Raw genomic sequence first — 19,004 nt, forward strand, 5'->3', positions numbered from 1 at the left:
AGTTCTGCAGTGGCACATTACCAGGGGCGTTCTATCTTTAATGTTCATTTACTTATTATATTTTCTGCAACTTGCAAGTTTTCTAAAAGTGTTAATCAACAGCTTTTGCATTGATAGAAGCTTCAAAACGTTCCATGTGAGGTACAGGTTCATTATCAATTGTCTAATATGGATTTAATGGTACTTCAATTTACACTTACCTAGTTTTCATCTTTCCTCATCACCACATAAGGTTGACCTAAAGGATTTTTTGTGAGCACTTCAAGCTTGCCTTGTTATTGAGGGGTGATACTCAGAAACCAGCACTAGGATGCTTCCTTACGGTCAATGGAGGACCTGGCTTGGCAGTTCATGCTGGACTGTTCACATGGGAAGTGAGGTTAAGACAGTTTTTGCATATGGAGGGGTCCAACTGGAATGGCATTGTGAGCAAAAAAACAATGGGTTTAGACCCAGTTCTCAGTACTGGGGTGAATGTTTAACCATGTTCAGCATTCGTTCATCATCTTTTTGTGTTGCTATATTGAACCTAAGTGGGAAGGGTATGCCCAGGCATGTGTCCTGTGCTCTCTATGCCATTGAATTCAAGCTAGCCTGGCTGATGAGGTCTAATCCAACAAAATTATACCCAGGATGCTTGCTTTTGGTCCAGGGCGGACCTGCCTGGCAGTTCAGGCTGGACAGGTCCCAAGCGGGGTAGGATCAAGACTGTTTTGCAGATGGCTGAATCCTAACTGGAATGGCATGGTGAGCGAAAAATCTATGGATTTAGGCCCATATCTCTGTACTGGGGGTGAATGTTTCATAATGTTCAGCATTCCGTCCAGCATCTTTTTGTGGTGCTATAGCTGCTCTAAGTGAGAAGGGTATGCCCAGACGTGGGTCCTTTCCTCACTATACCATTGAATACCACTTAGCCTGGCTGATGAGGTGGTGATCCCCGGAAACTGGCCCCAGGATGCTTGTTTCTGGTGCAAGGAGGACCTGGACAGGCAGTTGGGGCTGGACTCTTCCCATGCAGAGAAGGGTCTAGACTGATTTGCACATGGCTGGGTCCAAACTGGAAGGGCATGTTGAGCAAAAAAAAAGATGGATTTAGGACCAGATCTCTATATAGGGGGTGAATGTTTGACAATGTTCTGTCATCTTTTTGTTGTCACTTTCTAAAAGCAGCATTTCTAAAATAGTAATGAGAAATCCAACTACACCTGTAAGTAGGATTTACCACCACTATGCTAAACGTACCACTCATGACAAATCCACTCCTTTCTGATCAGGAATTACCACTTAAAAATATATAAGGGGATTCCCAATGCTAGCCTATAAGAGAAGTAGGCCTCACAGCAGTTAAAAACGAATTAGGCAGTTTGTCACCACCAGGACAAGCCACGCTTAAAGGCACATATCGAATATTTTACTTACACAGCATCCTGCCCATAGGACTTCCTAGGGGATACCATAGGGATGACCTATGCGTAGTAAAAAGAGAGTTTAAGGCTTTGCAAACAGATCTCAATGCCAAATTATTGTGGCAATAAATTGCGCACACTGGCCCTGCGTTGGCTGGCCTGAGATAGGTTTGAAAGGCTACTTCTGTGGGTGGCACAAGCCGTGCTGCAGGCCCTCTAATTTTCAAGCCTTGGGTATATGGGATACCACTTTACAAGTGACTTGCAAGTAAATTCAATATTCCAAACCGGTGTAAACCAATCATGTCTTATTTAGAGGAGAGAGCACATACACTTTAGCACTGATTAACAGTGGTAAGGTGCCCAGAGTCCTAAAGCCAACAAAAAGAAGTTCAGAAAAAGGTTTGGGGATAACGCTGTAGAAAGGGCTTGGTCCAACAGGTAGAAAACATGAAACTTTCTGCTTGATGCATATGAAGAAAATAAGCTACAAAAATATCTTCCAGAGTATCTCTGTTTTGCAATTTGCATTACTCAAGAATAAGGGCCTGATTTGGAGTTTCCTCAACTAATTTAGAGCTTGGCAAGCAAAATAATCCTATCAACTGACTCCACGTTGGCTTGTTGATGGAATACTTCGTCCGATGGCCCCATGGAGTCGTAACGGTCAGAGAAAGGTCTATCCACCCTCTATCTAATTTATGGTGAACAGTGTAGAATTTTATTTTTTGTGTCCGTCACCGCCGGTGGTAAGGGACAGTAAAAAAGAAATAATGACCCCCACACTCTGGAAGAAGGCTCTGAGGCTGTGGGGTCATTAGTCTTTTTTCAAAAACAAACTCCAGCTTTTGGAGTATGTTTTTGAAAAACAAAAAACATTTTAAAAGTTTGATGGGTTTCCGTCATGGCTAATTGTACCAACAGTCAAACTTTTCCGACATTGAGTATAGGTCCCATGACTGCAGTCCCTGTAAGTGGGGAGTTGTTTACATGAATGGAGGACAGCTCTAACATTGGCGGGCTAAGGTCCCTCCGGATTGTCTCCCACCACCCCGACTGAATAAACTCCGCCTAACAAATTATAAATCAGGCCCTAAGATTAATCATTTTTCGACAGTGAAGCTCCAGCAATCAAGAAAGCTTTCAGATCTAAAGGCTGCGTATATGTTCTGCAAACATAAAGGAGAGAATATTGGGGCATATTACCAAGGGCAAGTATCGCCGCTTTTTCTGCGAATTGTGCCGAGAAAGCCGCGATACTGCTAGAGCCCTAATAACAAGGGCATTTTAAATCCTGGCGCAAGCCCACATTGCATGTCGGCAATAAACATCGCTAATGACATGCAAAGTGGGCGTTCCCACGTCCAACATCATGTAAAATGTGGTTGGAGGTGGGAACACCCTATTACCTAGGCAGGCGTTGGGAGAGGAAGACCTACGATAAACTCGTTCATCGCAGGTCTCCCAACGCCTGCTCTGACCAGGTGTTAGGGCATTGATAACATGGGGGAGTGGATCATAACGCTGATTCCACCCCCCCCATATTATCAAGGCACACATTAGCACATGAAAACAACGTGCCATATCGCCGACTATCGCAGGATTTCAATTCGCCTACGTGATGCGCATTGATAATTGCGTGCTAAAACGGCGATGAAATCCGGCGAAGGCCCGCGATATGGGAATGTGCGTTGTGCGTTTACTAACGCACTTCTTGGTAATATGCCCCATTGCTCCTGTTCCTTATTGTTGCCCAGGTTTTTTCTTAACGAATTTAAGACCCTTATTCCTAAGGTTGTGCATTACCAGCCCCTCTCTACTAAAACTTTTTGCTTTAATTGCAGTGGCACTCTGTTATTAAGAGGATTCATAAAAATGTTTTACTAAAAATATTACTTATTTATAATAGAGTTGATCTCTAATCAAGTAATTAATTACTAATGGAAAATAATGTTTACTCTTACTGATCTGCTGTTTGTTTGAACTGCTTGAACGAGGCACATTGTTATTATTAACTATTGCTATTGATTAACATTCTTTTCCGTGATTAACATTCTTTTACTTTCTGTATGGAAGCCTAGAGCTGTTACTTCTAATAAATAGTCCGTTCATGAGATGCCCGCGATTTGTTTTTGTATGGCAAGATTTATCCATTTAATTTGTTATTTTCGAATATCACGAAATTCTAACGAAGTTTTATTTTTGGAAGGTTATTTATTTTGATTTGTCTCAATATTGTTGTACTAAAATGGTTATTGATAACTATTCTATACATTCATTCAATCATTTATTCATTCAATCATTTATTCATTCATTCTCAAGAGAAAACAACATGCTGAAATAATCCATTTCAAAAAAATACATTTTGCACGGTTAGGATTTTATTATAGCATTCAATCGGGTGTCAATTATGTTAGTGTCATATTGTGATGTTATATAGCCTCTCTTTTCACCTTTCTCCCTGTGGGCGTCCCAGAAGTCTCCCTCTTTCTTCACTTCACTTTACTGTGGGAAATACATAGTTCTACTTTATCACCTACATGCTGAGGACTACCAAAGCATAGCTACCTGGCTCTAGATTACCCTAGGAGCATCACACGGATCTCAGCCAAAACGTTTTGTGATCTACTACTTTAAATGATTTTCCTTGTAATCATAATATATCTTCCAGTTAAATCTGACTCGACTTGTATAAGACATATTCCTCTGTATTTACGACATGCCTGTATTCACAACTCACCATCATAAAGTTTGAACACTACTGTAGTCTTCTCTTAGGTCCCCTCTAAACCTTTCAGTTATACTAAAGTATTAACTTTGCCATTTGTGCACTCTTAAATTAACAATGACATTTGTTGATAAAAGTCAAGCTGGGTAGTAATTCAAAGCAGAGTCCTTTTCAGATTTCTATTTCAGAATTCCACTTCAGCTTAGGACCACCTGCTGCTTCCACCATGTATAGTGCACCTTCTTCTCCACCGCTCACTGTCCTTCTACTCTGAAGCACTTGCACTAAATATCACTACATATCATCACCATCCTGTATGGCCATCCCAGACTTGTTTATTCAAACATTTACTTTGTTAACCTCGACCTAAGAACATGCGTCTCCAATAAAACCTTCAGACTACTTCCCTCAGTGGAAAGATGCCCTTGGCTTCACAACTCATTCACTGCTTTACCATCACTCACATGAGTTTTTATACCACTTACACCTACTTCCATATTCATACATTGTTTCTGGGACCGATGTATGCAGAAAAGCTCAAGAAGTGTAAAACGAATAGAATTATATATGCATGTAGACATTAATAAAATGCACAGAATTAAAGCTTTGTATTAACTCAGTTATTATCTTTTAATCTGCAGCTTCTCCAAACACAATACATTGGGGACCTGTTGAGCTGACAGTTGTAGTGACTGTGCTAATTTGTGTTGCATCTGTAGCATCAATGCTAATGATTTGTGTTTGCCATGGACGCCACTCCAAGTACAAAAAGGCAAATCAACAACATTCTGACGAGCTGCTATCCGAGTACAACATATCCAACACAGGCAAAGCTCTAAAAGAGCTCTTCTGTGATATGTCTGCATCTGGATCTGGATCCGGTATGTATGAAGTTATATAAATACAAATATTTCTATATGCATGTTAAATTATATTGCATGGGATTCCTCATGAAATTCACCAGTAAACAAGTACCACAACTGTATAGTTTGAGCTTTCTAGTAGATGCTTCATCTGTGAACAACACTGATAGTGAGATACAGCAACTAGGTATTCAAAGTGAGCTGAATATCCTCAGCATACCAGTGGAAATGACAAAGGCCCTGATTTAGATTTTGACCAAGTGGGAGGAAGGATGTAAACAGCCGGCCCTTCTACCCATTAAACTTGCGGCTCCTCTGCCCAATCATGAGATGGAGGAAGCTCCTGGTTTACCCTGGCAGAGACTCTGCTAGCTCTGCAAGTGTACACCTCTGACAAAGTGGTCTATCTGTCAAAGGTCTTCCAGGTCTCAGTACCGGTCATTCTATCCTATTTAGGGGAGGGCAACCATCATTCATTTTCCTTGGCCCTGTCAGTCATGCAATGCAGAGGAAAATGAAGAATGGTCCCAATGATGCATTGACCAGACCTAGTACAGTGTCCCCCTGGCACTCCTTTGGGGTTGAATATGATCAATTCACCAATTTTATTAATCACAAAATCAAACAATATTCAGAATTTCTTTCTCTCGTATTCACTGTAATATTTCCTTAATTAGTGACTCTTCATAATGAATTAAATGTAGACAATCCATTCATTTGATCAAATCCTCAATGCCTTTTGGACATAATAGTCCTTCATCAGGAGGTACATTTATGCTACAGAATGAAAGAAACAAAATGTTCAAACATAATCCATTAGTATTTTATATCTCAATATTTACACCATTAAATATCATGATCTAATCATGTATGATTGATGAGTTAACCTAACTCAACTGGATCTGCTCCTTCCTCTCTGGCAGAACTCAAAGAATAAGACTCCCGACCTTCCTCTCTGAACCCACAGAGATCAGATGCAGAGTACCCCAAGGATCCTCCCTCAGCTCCACGCTCTTCAATATAGACATGGTCCACCTCGCAACGATCATCAGAAAACATGGACTCAGCATAGTTTCCTATTACACCCAGCTCATCCTCTCCCTCACCAAGGAACTCGACATCACCAGGCACAGTTTCCCAGAAGGAACAAGGGACGTTGCATCCTGGATGTGCAGCAGCTGCCTGAAGCTCAACTCTGAGAAAACGGAAGTCCTCATCTTCGGATACACCCCCATTGCGTGGGACAACACCTGATGGCTGACTACCCTTGGACAATCTCCCATTCCCACAGACCATGCCTCGGGATCATACTCGACTCCTCTCTCACCATGTAAAGACAGTTCAACGCCGTATCCTCAACATACTTAACACCCTCTGCCTACTCCACAAGACCTTCAAAAGGACCCCCCCCCGAATTCAGGAAGACCATCACCCACACACTCATCACCAGCAGACTGTACTACAGAAACAACCTCTATGCCGGAATCAACAACTCTCTCCTTCAACAAACTCCAGCCCATCCAGATCGCCACATCCAATTACCTCCTCAGCATCCCTCAGCATGACCACATCACTCACCACATCTGAGACTTCCAATGGCTCCCAGTCAAAATAAGAGTGACCTTCAAGCAGCTCACCCATGCCTACAAAGCCCTCCACAACACCGGAACTCAATATCTCAACGGAAGAATCTCCTTCCACACCCCCAAGAGAAACCTTGGCTCCACTAATCTAGCCCTATCCGAAATCCCCTGCATCTACAGAGCCAGAATGGGAGGCAAATCCTTCTCCTATGTCATGGCCAAGACCTGGAATAAACTCCCCCCAGCATCAGATGAAGACATACACTGCAAACCTTCAGAAAAGACCACCAGACCTGGCTTTTCGAATAACCTCAGAGCTGCCCAAAACCCCCTCCCCCCCCCCCCCCCCCAGGCGCTTTGATCCCCTCATGGGTGAGTAGTGTGCTGTCTAAACCCCTGATTGATTGATTGATTGAACTTGGTCTTGCTCATTTGAAATCTCCTCCATTAAACATATAATCTCACTGAATTACCCAAGACAGACAACAAAGGCTTATGTGCATCGTCTATACCCCAAAGTGGTAACTGCATGCTTTACAAGGCGTACATCATAAATCATAATACATTTTTTTTACTCATAACACAGGTTGTACCCCAAACAGGTTTATGTAAAACGTGTCAACTGAGCACGTTCATTGTAATGGAAAATGGAAGCTGCTCATATGAACAGTGTGAACGTGTAGAATAGATATTAGAGCTAAATAACACGTAAAAACTCTTCTTATTGTGGTGTGATCCCCAGGGCGTGTGAACATAAAAAAATCTTATAATGTAAAAACTGAATTCTTACTGATATTGAATATGCTGTTTAGTGCGTCTGTATTAAATAAACATACCGTAGTGCCATGCCGACAGCGTTTAGATGCAAAACTCACCACTGTGTGTTTCTAGTTCTGGTACAGTGAAAAAATACAAAAGTAATCTTTTAGCCACATATTCCTCACCTTTTGAATATACCCCAGGTGTCAGACTGGATCCGGAAACATTTCAGCAGCACCTCTGCGTGCTGGACAGTGGTGCCATGTGGTTAATATAGTAGACTCTGAGGACCTCTAGTATCTCAGAGACACTTGAACTGGATATGTTCTACTAAATTCTACAGTGTGCAAGTAATGTCTCTTCCTAAAAAGACAAGTTTTAGGCCCTGAAGGGACCTTTGAAAGCAAATGTTTGTGACAGATCTCCATCAGGTGTGCCTGTGGTGCCTGGTGTCAAGCACAGACTCCATGGCCTGCAATGACTGCGCTTCGATGGATCAGAAGGCCATCCGAGACTGTGAGGTGAAACGTTACATCGCCAAGCATAAGAAGACTCCATGCAAAGACCACACTTAAGTCGCTGTTCAAGTCCAAGATTTGGTTCCGGTCCTGTTCCCACTCCAGAAGCTGCTGAAGCTGCTCATGAGTCCAGGGCTTCATCGCAATCCAAATTGACCAGTAAGGCTAAAATAAGCACTACAATCTAAGCAGGATGTGGTACCAGATCTCTGCTTGCATTCACCTGAGCAGGTGTGGGGGCAGCACCATGTATCTTGTTCACAGTCTTGGAGTCAGATCCGGCACAAATCGAGTTTCTGGGGCTGTCAGCCACCCCACAGCAGAGCTTTGGCTCTTTGGTGCTTTAGCAACTCCTTCTGGTGTGTGTTTGGTATCCAATGGCCTGAGAGGCCCTTCACCTTGCAGTGCCACCAGTGGATTCACCTATCAGAGCTATTTGGACCCTCCTGAGTCTATCCTCAAGCCTCTAGCCCCAGTCCTGACACAGTCTCCAGCACTGTAGTCCACACCGGTGCCTAAGACGCCAATACCGATTCGATCTATGCTGGGCGAGAACATTCCAATAGTCCTGCTTGACTCAGAAATGGTGCAGGTAGGACCTTGCCCAGCACCACACCCAATAGCAGTTGAGGCGCCACTTGCTCCACCACCGTCAAAAGGACAACAACACACCTTATATTCTCTTTTAGGTACGGACTCGGATGATGAATATGATGCTGGTGATGAGTTTGCTCAAGCACTATTATGAACCCAAATGGTATGATGAAATGCAGGAGGCTACTGATATCAATTTTTCTTCTGCAACAGGCCTTCTCCCACCACCTGGACCAGTCACAGAGGATCTACTTACAATGCCATAGTAATGGTTAGGGTGGGTGAATGTGTTGAGCTCCAGCTCACCAACTTGGAGGTCAACACTGACGTGCTGACGAAAGTTCTTCAGCTGGAGCAAACATTTTCTGAGCCCATCCTGCCATTTAACAAGGCCTTATCAGACATCTTATTAGGGTCAAAGACTAAACCTGCTCTGGCCAACCTGCCAAACACCCACCGGATTGCATGATACAATCGCCCTGGACCTGGTGATTCTGTCCCTCCTATCTCAGTACCCCTTCCCTGAGAGTTTGGTGGTCAAGTGTCTGCAAGTAGAAACAATCCCAAAGCGTTCCCATCTACTCCTCCAAACAAAGAGTCCAAACTTGTTGAAACCTTTTGCAAACAAGTAGTTTCATCTACCAGCTTGGAGCCCAGGTCTGTGAATGCCAGCTGACTTCGGGGGCCCTTTTCCCATGCCCTTTGGGATTCGAGGCTCAACTCCTCCCAGATGCCTCTGAAGATCTCCAATCTTTCCTTCCCCAAGCCATTCAGAATGGCTGGGATGCAGCCAAGTTCATGATTCTTTGTGGCTTGGACACCACAGATTCCATCGGGCTGGCCATCGGTACCAGTGTTAGCATTCGCCACCAGACCTGGCTTTAGTCCACCGTTTTTTCAGGTGATGTCCAGTTATCCATCATGGACAAGTCATTTGATGGGACTCCCCTGTTTAGGGACAAGGCAGACTCCACTCTCAAGCAGCTCAAGGAGAGCAGGGCTAAGATACCTTCCTTGGGCTTATCTGCTCCATCTCACTAGCCTCATCAGCCCTACCTTTCACAGTTTCTGCAGCGATACCCCCATACCGCCAGCCAATCCATCCCCAGAATGATGCTCAGCAGGTTCGTGGCCGTGATGCCATCTGCACCCACAGCCAAGGTCATTGGGCTGCTCAGTCCACTACCTCCCTGCAACCCCATCCACAAACCCCTTTATCATGCACTTAGTGGAGCACGGTCATCCGGTTGGAGGCAGGATCCGCTGATTTTTGCCACGTTGGTAGCCATAACATCAGATAGTTGGGTCCTGGAAATTTTTTCGAAGGGCTTTTCCCTCCTCTATCTTTCCACACAATCATACCTTCTGCCTTCTCCCCAGTGACTGACGAAGGACCATCTTTGCGTTTTGCAGCAGAAAATGCAGGCCCTTTTAGTCAAAGGGGCAATTGACAGGGTGCCCGCACCAGAAGTAGGATGCATTCCTGCTACACCCCAATGCTCAAAAAAGACTGAAGTCTCCAATCTAGTTTAGACTTGTGCCCTCTGAACACCTTCCTTCAGAAGGAAAAATTCAAAATAGAAGAAATGTGCGCAGGGCTTGTCTGTCCTAGATCGTGGAGACTGGATGATAGTGTTGAACCTACAGGACCCCTATTTCTATATACCTGTCCCGCCAACCATAGATATTACCTACTGTTTGTGGTTAGATAGGAGCATTTTCAGTTTGCTGTTCTCCCCTTTAATATCACCATCGCCCCTAAAGTGTTCTTGAAAGGGATGGTGGTGATGGCAGAACATCTTTGGAGGTCAGGCGTGACAGTCTTCTTCTACCTCAGCGACTGGCTGTTGAAGGCATTCTCGCCTCAGGCAATCATCAACCACCACCAGACCAGCAAATTAACTGTCAGCTTTGGAGTTATTTTCATGCCTTTCCCCTTAGAAAGAGAGTCCAGGACAATAAGGCAAGAATTCTGACCTTTCAGCCACTAACCTGGATTTCAGTGAGGTTGAGTCTGAGTTTACTGGGACTAATGGCCTCCTGCATCCTGCTGGTTGAGGATGCCAGGTGGCATATGCAGGCTCTCTAGTGGGATCTGAGGTCTCAGTGGCCTAACATCAAAGGAAGTTCTCTGAAAATGTTCAGGGTTTGGAACAGGCTGCAAAGGATCTGCAATAGCGGTTCTTAGACTGCAATTGGGTCAGCGGAAGATCACTCTCCCTTCCACACCCAGCGATGACATCAGTGGCCAATGTGTCTCTTTTTTGCTGAGGTGGCCAACCGAGTCTTAGTTAATTTTATTGTTTGATTGATTAAAATCATTACAATCGTTTGAAACATATTAAATACACAATATCATAAAAGACCATAGGCTGAACTACAATACAGAGTAACATAAATATGTGTTCAGTGTTAAAATACGTTTTAAAAAGCACAGTAATTCTGATCCAGTAGCTCACTCCAGAAAAGAAGGATATGATGAAGGGAATCTATTGAAACTGCAGTGTGCCTTTTGCTGAGCAGGTAAATTAACATTAGTTTAACAACAGCATTAATACAGATGGCAATCTAAAACAGCTAACTTGCAACCATACATTTCTTATCGACAAAACATGTGCAAATCTTTTGGTGAGAGATTGCATTTGTGCTAAAGTGTATATTAATAGGGGACTTCTTATCAGTTATTTGTGTGGCAGAACGATTTTACGGATTTGGTCCAGTGTTAAATGTAATGCATCATGTACAAGAAGTTGCTTTGGACAGTAGGTGCTATGGCCGAATAATTTTTCCCCATAGTTTCAGCCTTCTAAAACTGTAAAGAAAAAGTGTCTGATGCATGTGGGCAAACTAATGATCTTGTCATTATCTACAAACAGAGACGTAACCCCAGTGGCAAAAAGGATTAAAGTGCAGTGGTGAGGATAGTGGTCTCGGTCTAACTAGCAAAAAAAGACTAGTTCTAGACTCAGAGCACAGGCCCAAAGAAAAGCCTGGTACCCATAGTGTAGTGCTGGGAGGAGGCAAGCTTTTATGACTTTTAAGAATGGAGCAACATAAACTCATTTCATTTCTTACTGAAGCAGGCGAGCCCGTATGTAATGGCTGCTGCTTTCTTTTTTAGTGAGCTTAAGTGGAGGTCTCCGAAAACCAAGCCCCCAACTAGTTGTTTTTCGATGCTGTTTTAATGGTCATGGCCCCCACATGCCAGGAAAGTCGTTTCTTGTGGCGGCAGAACACCACGACTTTGGTATTGTCCTGTTTGATTGTGAGATAGATCATTTTCATTAAGTTTTCAAGGGCTACTCGCTGCTCGCTGTATGCCCACTTTGGTGTGGTCCATTATTACCATATCGCTGCATAGTGGAGGATGTGTAGAGTCGACTGGCCTTGTCGTGCATGGGACAGACCGCTGTTTGCCAAGGCTCTGTCCAGATCTGCTATATAGATAGATTGAAGAGCAGTGGACTGAGAACTCAGCCTTGCTTCATTCCACCTTGGATAGGAATTTTGGAGGTGACAGTGTATGGCCCTTTACACATGCGCACTCATGCTTCTAAGTAAAGAGAGACTATGCCCCTTGGAGATTTGAGGGGAATACCCCACATGGTTGATTTCCTTTAGGGTGTGGGATGATCGACCTTGTCAAAGGCAGCTCTGTCATCGATAAAACAGCAGAGAAGTGGTAGCTCTTTTCTTTGGGCTGCTTGGTGACTTAGGACAGCAAGTGTGGTGTTGTTATCAATGATTGATGCTGCTGCTCAAAAGCGTTTCTTAAAAAATGGAAGAACATCGTTGTCCATAACCCAGGCCTCTAGATGTTTAAGTAACAGACTGGTGTATACTTTAGCTTCTAAATCCAACAAGGCTATCAGACGTTAGATAGATGGATTTGTTTGATCTCATTTCTTGAATGTAGGTCACACGATGGAGCCCCTCCAAGTATCTGGGACATGGGCAGAGAGGAAAGCTTGGTTTAATAGTATTAGAACCCTTGCCCATTCCTCAAGAGTACATTTGAAGACTCTAGCATGCAGGTTGTATGACACAACCACGCTTTCCTTTCCCATGCGTTCCTTAACAATACGGGTGGATTAACAAATGCGTCTGAACCACGCGTTCCATTTGCAACGCAAGTTGTTACAACAACTTGCCTTAGAGGGGCACTGGACTTTGGAATAGTAAACTTTTGCCATTCAACTCAAGTGCCCGCGACAGTAGGGAAAGTGTTGGAATCCAACACTGCTTTACCTTACATATGTTGTTGCAGTGACCTGAGTTGTAAATGGAATGTGTTGTTCAGATGCGTATGTTGTTCTGCCCGTGTTGCATAGGCTTCACGTTATTCGGCGGTAGTGGTATTTACTGTACCTAGCAGGAAGGCTGTTGGGACCATTTTTCAGTGCCTTGATGATTTTGCAAACCTGGGCCGGCGTGGTTAAAACCTGCTGGTTCCGAGTGGACTCGTTATTGGCCCCCTGCTCATCCATGTAGCCGGATGCAGTTGGATTACTAGTGTACAGCTCTGTGATATGAATCACCCAGGCTCTTTCCTGGTCTCCAATTTCCCTAGTTGAATTTGAAGCTTTTAAATTGTTAATGTAATTAGAGAAGTGGGCGAGGCTTCTTTGCTGAAGCATTTGGTGCATCTTTCATCATTCCTTTTCTTCTAAGGCTATCTTTATTTCCCACACACTGGTTTTTATGTTCTTTGTGCAGTTTACTGATGGCCATCGCAGTTTTGATGGTAGAAGTGCATTTGTGGATGTGCAAGGACCGTCTTAATATTCTTTGTGAAGTGATAATAACCTTGCTGCACTGTTGGTTGGTCTGCTCCTTCCCTGTTTCTATTGGTGGATTCTTGCAGCCCCCAGTAGCTTGTAGAGAATTCATAAGCTCAGAGGTCAGTCTGCTCAATCTGTTTTGCGCGACACCCTGAATGCTGTTTGTTTAAACCTTAGTTACCTTGCGAAGCCACTTAAAAACCATTGAGGTGTCTGCAGGCCTCCATTTCATCTGCCTGACTAGTTTTGTTGCTTCAACCCATGTAAAGGAGCCAGCTGCTCAGTATTTGGGTGATGTGGGAGATTCTAGGTTCAAGGGTAAAGTCAGGGGATTATGATCACTTTCGCCGCTGCTGAGAATCTCAAAGTTGCTGAGATAGTTCGCTAGAGATTCAAACAGAAAGGAGTTGTCAATTGTTTGCAAGTGGGGGATGGGAACTGAAGGTAGGGAGCTTGAGACTCAAGAGCATGTTCTGCAGAGATTAATTTGAAGGTTTTCAGCAGATCGTTTATTTTTTCCCATTCCTTAGTTTTACGGGAGAAGATGCTGGCATTTCCCAAGTCCCTGGTGTTGAAGTCACCTATAAGCATGACTTCTTGTTAGGCGTGGTCCAGAAGAATGGCTTAAAGGCATCTGAAGAGGTCATCAGTTGTTCTCTGTTTTGATGCCTTCTGCACATTATAGTAGCAGTTTATCAGCAGCAGGGAGTCATTTTATGCAGAAATGTAAACCCTGAGATTGTTGCGCTTGGAAAGCTTGAGAATATTGGTTGAGGGGCACGACTCAGATGTTGCTGGTCTGCTTAATGAAGATTGAGAGACCTCCAGAGGGTCGGCCTACTAAGTTGGTGCGATTTGCTGACCGAAAGAACTCGTAAAAGCCCTGTAGAATTCTTTGAGTGAGCGCCCAGGTTTCCTGTAAGCAAATGATATCGCTTTTATTCAGGAAAGCCACTGCTGCTTTGCTTGTCAGATTCGACCTCAGGCCTGCCACGTTCCACAACGTGATTATGGTCTTGGGTTCCGTCGCGGACATCAGGGGTGGAGGAAGGCCTGGATCTTGTTGGCTAGGAATAATCCTCTTGGGGATACTGTGGAAGTTCCCCTACTGATCCCACCCATCATTGTCACTGCTTCTTTTCTTTTATCTAACATTTCTTCGGCTGTGTGCACCTGATACTTCTAATGAGTTTGCTGCTTTAGAAGCACTTGGGTGCCTATTGTGTGTGGCAACCCTACGCCCCTCTTAGGATGCTTTTTTGCAGCCAAGTGGGCTCCAGTGGCACTAAGACATGGGGATATTTTGATGGATAAAAGTTTCAAATGCTCAACATCCCACTCCTCGAAGGTCCTTGATTCCCTCAGAATAGCTTCTCTGAGGTCAGCTCTTTGCCATGTGGTTATTGTGGCATCCGAGGTTCCTTTTTCTGGAATCTGAGTTGAACTTTACAGTGATTAGTTTGGCCAAACTCATAGTAGTCTATGGTGTCTGTGTGTGTGCCTTCCGCTGATCAGAGGATAAGGGGCTTCAATGCCTGTTGGTGTTGGAAGAAAGGCAGTCTGTGTGCACCTCGGAGGTGGCTTAAGTGGTCTGATAAGGACTTGCTTGTTGGAGCACTTAGTCCCCAGTAGCTTGACAATTGGTCTTGTTGTTGATTACAGCTGATTATCGTCCTCTTTACCTCCAATTATAGGACAGAGAGTCTTGATGTTGATTGTGGCTGGTTGTCATACATTCTGCTCTCGTTGGGTGTGGGGTAGGAAAACTGATTAAGTGGAGGTGCTCTGTGTTACCTTTCGGCTCATGTTGTATGCTCCTTTTAACTGGGTCACTGGGTGAGGGGGCATGAGGGTGATAGAGATTTAGGCTGTTACCTTCAAGACCCAGGGGGCCATTAATGAAGGATGGTTTGTTAACTGGGTCAGTGAGACTAAAGATTGTATTAATCCTAGTTTCAGCCATTTCTGCCCTCGGTCCACTTATTGGTGTTGGAGCCCAAGGCACCTGCCCATTTGGCATTTGCCACAGTGCCCCATGGACCCCGTATGTTGCCCCTGTGATTTCATTTGAGCACTTGGGAGAGATTTCAGTTTGCAGTCACTCCCCTACCATATCGTGGGGAGCATTGTTGTCCTTTGTTTCTGCTGCGTGATGCAGGGTACATGTGTCTCCCTGGATCTTCTCGTGTACCATTGTTGACATGTGGACAGGTTTGGGCGTTAATATGGCCCCTGATGCCTAGGTACTGAATGTTGTTTCCCGAGCCGTATTGTACCCTTGGTCTATTATTGTTGGTTTGTATTCAGGACCATTTAAGGAGGTCAGAACTGCTAATGCTTTATATGCTCCACTCCCTTCAGTCAGAACAGGGGAGAGCGAGTCCTCTGTGATGCTAGAGGTGCAAGTGGGCTGTTTTTTGAGCAATGTGGCTCCTGCTCAACCCCTGATGGAGCCGATGTTGGAACAGCCTGTTAAGGTTTGTTGTTGGAATCCACTACTTAGCTGTGGTGGTTCTAATCAGCTGCAATGCGGCTGTCTGTTTCCCTGGGGCCAGGGGTCGCTTTCTTGATGCTATCCACTGGTGTCCATAGTAAGTCAGGGAGGGAGTTTAGTTTATCGATCAATGAGGTACACGAGCAGGGTCCGTCGGCTCCTGCCTGCCCAAAAGAATTTTCCAGAGTGGTTAGTCTGAGTCCCGGGTCCACTAAACTTGAGGCAATAGATAGAATTAAGTCAATCTGAGGCTCCATCATTTGCGATTGCCATAAAAGAGACCTGGCCATCGTGTCTTGTTTAATGCTGCTAGAGGACAGGGAGGCCGGGTGGGGAAGACCTTGTGAAGTGGGAACTTGGTGCCCCTAATTGTGTTGCACTACTGGATCTGTTTCTATGCTCAGGTCTGCGTGCTGGAGTTTGTGCCAGCAAAGCTTCAATTTGGGCATCAATTTGGGCTTCCAGTGAGGCAAGAAAGTGGTTCAATAGATTTCCCAGTTCCTGATCGGATTTGCTTTCCCTCCTAGTCTCGTTTGAGCGAGAGTGAGTGGAGTTGGCTCAGGAGTGTTTTTTAGTAATTCTGTTTCTGGGGGCATTGTCTGCGACAACGCCGTGGACAGAGAGGTAGTTGCACTGTTATGCACTTGTGCAATCACTGTTATCTAGCAGAGGCATTGTCCACTAGGTGGAGCTTCTCGTTATAGTCCCTGGTTGTCTGTGCCAGGCTGATTTGGGAAGTAGTTGTCTCCATACGTTACTGCTCTCTCCAGCGCAATTCTTAATGTTCCTAGTGAAGGGTCAGATGTAAGAGTCTCCTCACTGCACTGGAACTCCCTTTGTGGCCCTGGCCAGGAATTTGACCTAGGAGATTTTCGCACAGTATCCATCTGCCCCACTTGTCCTTCACTATGTGAGAGCGTTGATGACTTTTATACCAACCTTGAACCTAGTGAGGTCAGTTAGTAAAGTTGTTTGAGGGGGGACCTTTGACAAGTATTTATTAATCCGCTCTGGTGTTGATGATTGAACTCCTTGGACATGGATCCTCTTAGTGATCATGCTAGACAAACCCTGGTGCATCTTTGAGTCTGACAATGTGAGCTTTTGTAGGGTAGTTGTTGTGCCTTCTTGACTGTGTTCCTCTGCCCCTCCTTTTCTTAGCTTGTAAATTGGGATAGAGTCAAGCTTAAACTATTGAAGGGGGGGGACCGAGGGTGGCAAAGAGGAGTCTACTCTGAGTTTTGTTTATTTTTTCTGGGGCATGGCTTTCCTTTTGGTCATGATACCAGCTCCCCTCCAACTGCCTAGCGGCCGTCGTCCAATCCATTATTCCTAACTGGACTGTAATAATTAATGCCTCGCTCCAGCAGGGTTCCATTCCTGACTCTCTGAAAGCCGGCCAAGTCCTCCCCCTTTTGAAAAAGCCGTCGCTGGATCCAGTCATCCCCGACAATTTCAGACCTATCTCCAACATTCCCTTCTTAGCCAAAGTGTTGGAGAAGTGTGTACAACAGCAACTAAGTCAGCACATCAACAACTTCCACCTTCTTGACGACTCCCAATCTGGATTCAGACCTGGGCACAGTATTGAAACAACCATGCTCCACATCGTTGACGATGACCTCCAAGCACTGGACCAAGGGAAAACGGGCCTTTTAATCCTCCTAGATCTATCCTCGGCCTTCGACACGGTCAACACGAAACACTAATCGAACGCCTCAAACTCAGGATGTGTTTGAATGGCTCTGTTCTAGAATGGTTTAGATCCTTCCTCCAAAACTGATCGCAGCGATTCCTAATCAACGGCAACCTATCTGCTCCCTCTCTGGTCAAGGTCGGAGTCCCTCAAGCATCAACCCTGTCCCCTACCCTCTTCAACCTTTACCTTGAACCACTTACCGAAGTACTATGCACAGCAAATATTTCCTACCATATGTATGCTGACGACACTTAGCTCTACATCAAAGTCTCTTCTCTCGAGGAGATTCTCTCTCTGAATGAGGCCCTGAAATCAACCGTCTATTGGCTCACCTCCAAGCAACTTAAACTCAATGCTAAGAAAACAGAATTTCTCCTAATTTCCCCTCCAAAAACCAATCCCGAGATGCAGATATGGATCAAGGCTATCACAGCCTTAAATTGCCCACCGACCATCGTGGACTCAGCAAAATCTCTAGGAATATCCCTTGACTGCAATTTGAACATGCAAGACCACATCAACTCGATGGCCTAATCAGCCAGATTCCACTTGCGCTACCTCAGGAAACTGAAGCCCTTCCTTGACACTGCCAACCAAAAAAGTGAATCCAAGCGCTTGTAATCTCCAGACTGGAATATGGCTGTTCTACTCTCTCAGGTTTAACCAACATCTCCCTGGCACCCTTAAAAGCCTGCCTATACTGCCGCCAGACCTCTTACAAGCTCAAAAAAATTGGACCTTATTTCTCCACACCTGAAAGCTTTGAACTGGCTACCCCTCCAGGCCAGAATACAACTCAAACTGGCTTGCATCACACACAAGGCTTTATACTCAAACTCCCCTGCTTATATCGCACAGAAACTTGTGGTATCCAGTGGAATCAGAAACTCCAGGTCTGCCAGAGACCTCTTACTCCAACCTGCTTGGTTCTGGAAAAAAAATTACTTTTAACCGGGCTTGCTTTGAAGCCGCTCCAAGAATATGGAACTCTCTCCCACCTGCCATCAGAAGAATCCCTTCTCTGGCACATTTCAAGAAGGAGGCCAAAACCTTCCTTATGGGTAAATTCCTCTCCTAAATGCTGCCTCCTACCACCACAGAGACCCTGACCAACTACCGACTAGCACCTCCCTTTGGAGAACTGAGCTACCTCATCAAGAAATCTGGGGCCTTATCTTGAGTAACTTAAATGTAAACTATACATACGTGTCCTTTACCCTTAATGTGATTCCTTGCCTATTGTACACTGCTATGATCCCCTGTAAAGTGCTCTGATACCCTAATGGGTCAAGTTTGCGCTCTTTAAAACAATAAAAATAAAAAATAAAAATAAATAAAATAAAAATAGACACCAACGCAACCAATGCCAAAGAACTCTTTAACATCATACAGCAATTCACCAAACCCCCCAGCGAGGCCACAGAGGTCACACCATCCCAGGAACTCTGCAACAACCTCAGCTCCTATTTCCATCTAAAAATCAAGGCCTTCTACGACTTCTTCAGTGACCAGACACCGTTCACCACCCCCTCCTCTTCAGCTGACTAAGAGCCAACCATCACCACCTGGACTCCCA

The 19,004-nt window shown here is 44.6% G+C and overlaps 1 protein-coding gene across 1 annotated transcript in view; it reads left to right on the forward strand.

The window, feature by feature from the left end:
* Window positions 1-4,658: 4,658 nt before the first annotated feature.
* Window positions 4,659-19,004, forward strand: part of LOC147665801 (activin receptor type-1C-like) — a 329,593-nt gene continuing 315,247 nt past the window's right edge. Inside the window, exons 1-2 of the mRNA XM_086949471.1 lie at window positions 4,659-4,683; window positions 4,779-5,018. Coding sequence (XP_086805597.1) covers window positions 4,659-4,683; window positions 4,779-5,018 — 265 coding nt within the window. The remainder of the gene's footprint in view (window positions 4,684-4,778; window positions 5,019-19,004) is intronic.

This window comes from Lissotriton vulgaris, unplaced genomic scaffold (genome assembly GCF_964263255.1).
Source record: "Lissotriton vulgaris unplaced genomic scaffold, aLisVul1.2 SCAFFOLD_765, whole genome shotgun sequence".
NCBI lineage: Eukaryota > Metazoa > Chordata > Amphibia > Caudata > Salamandridae > Lissotriton > Lissotriton vulgaris.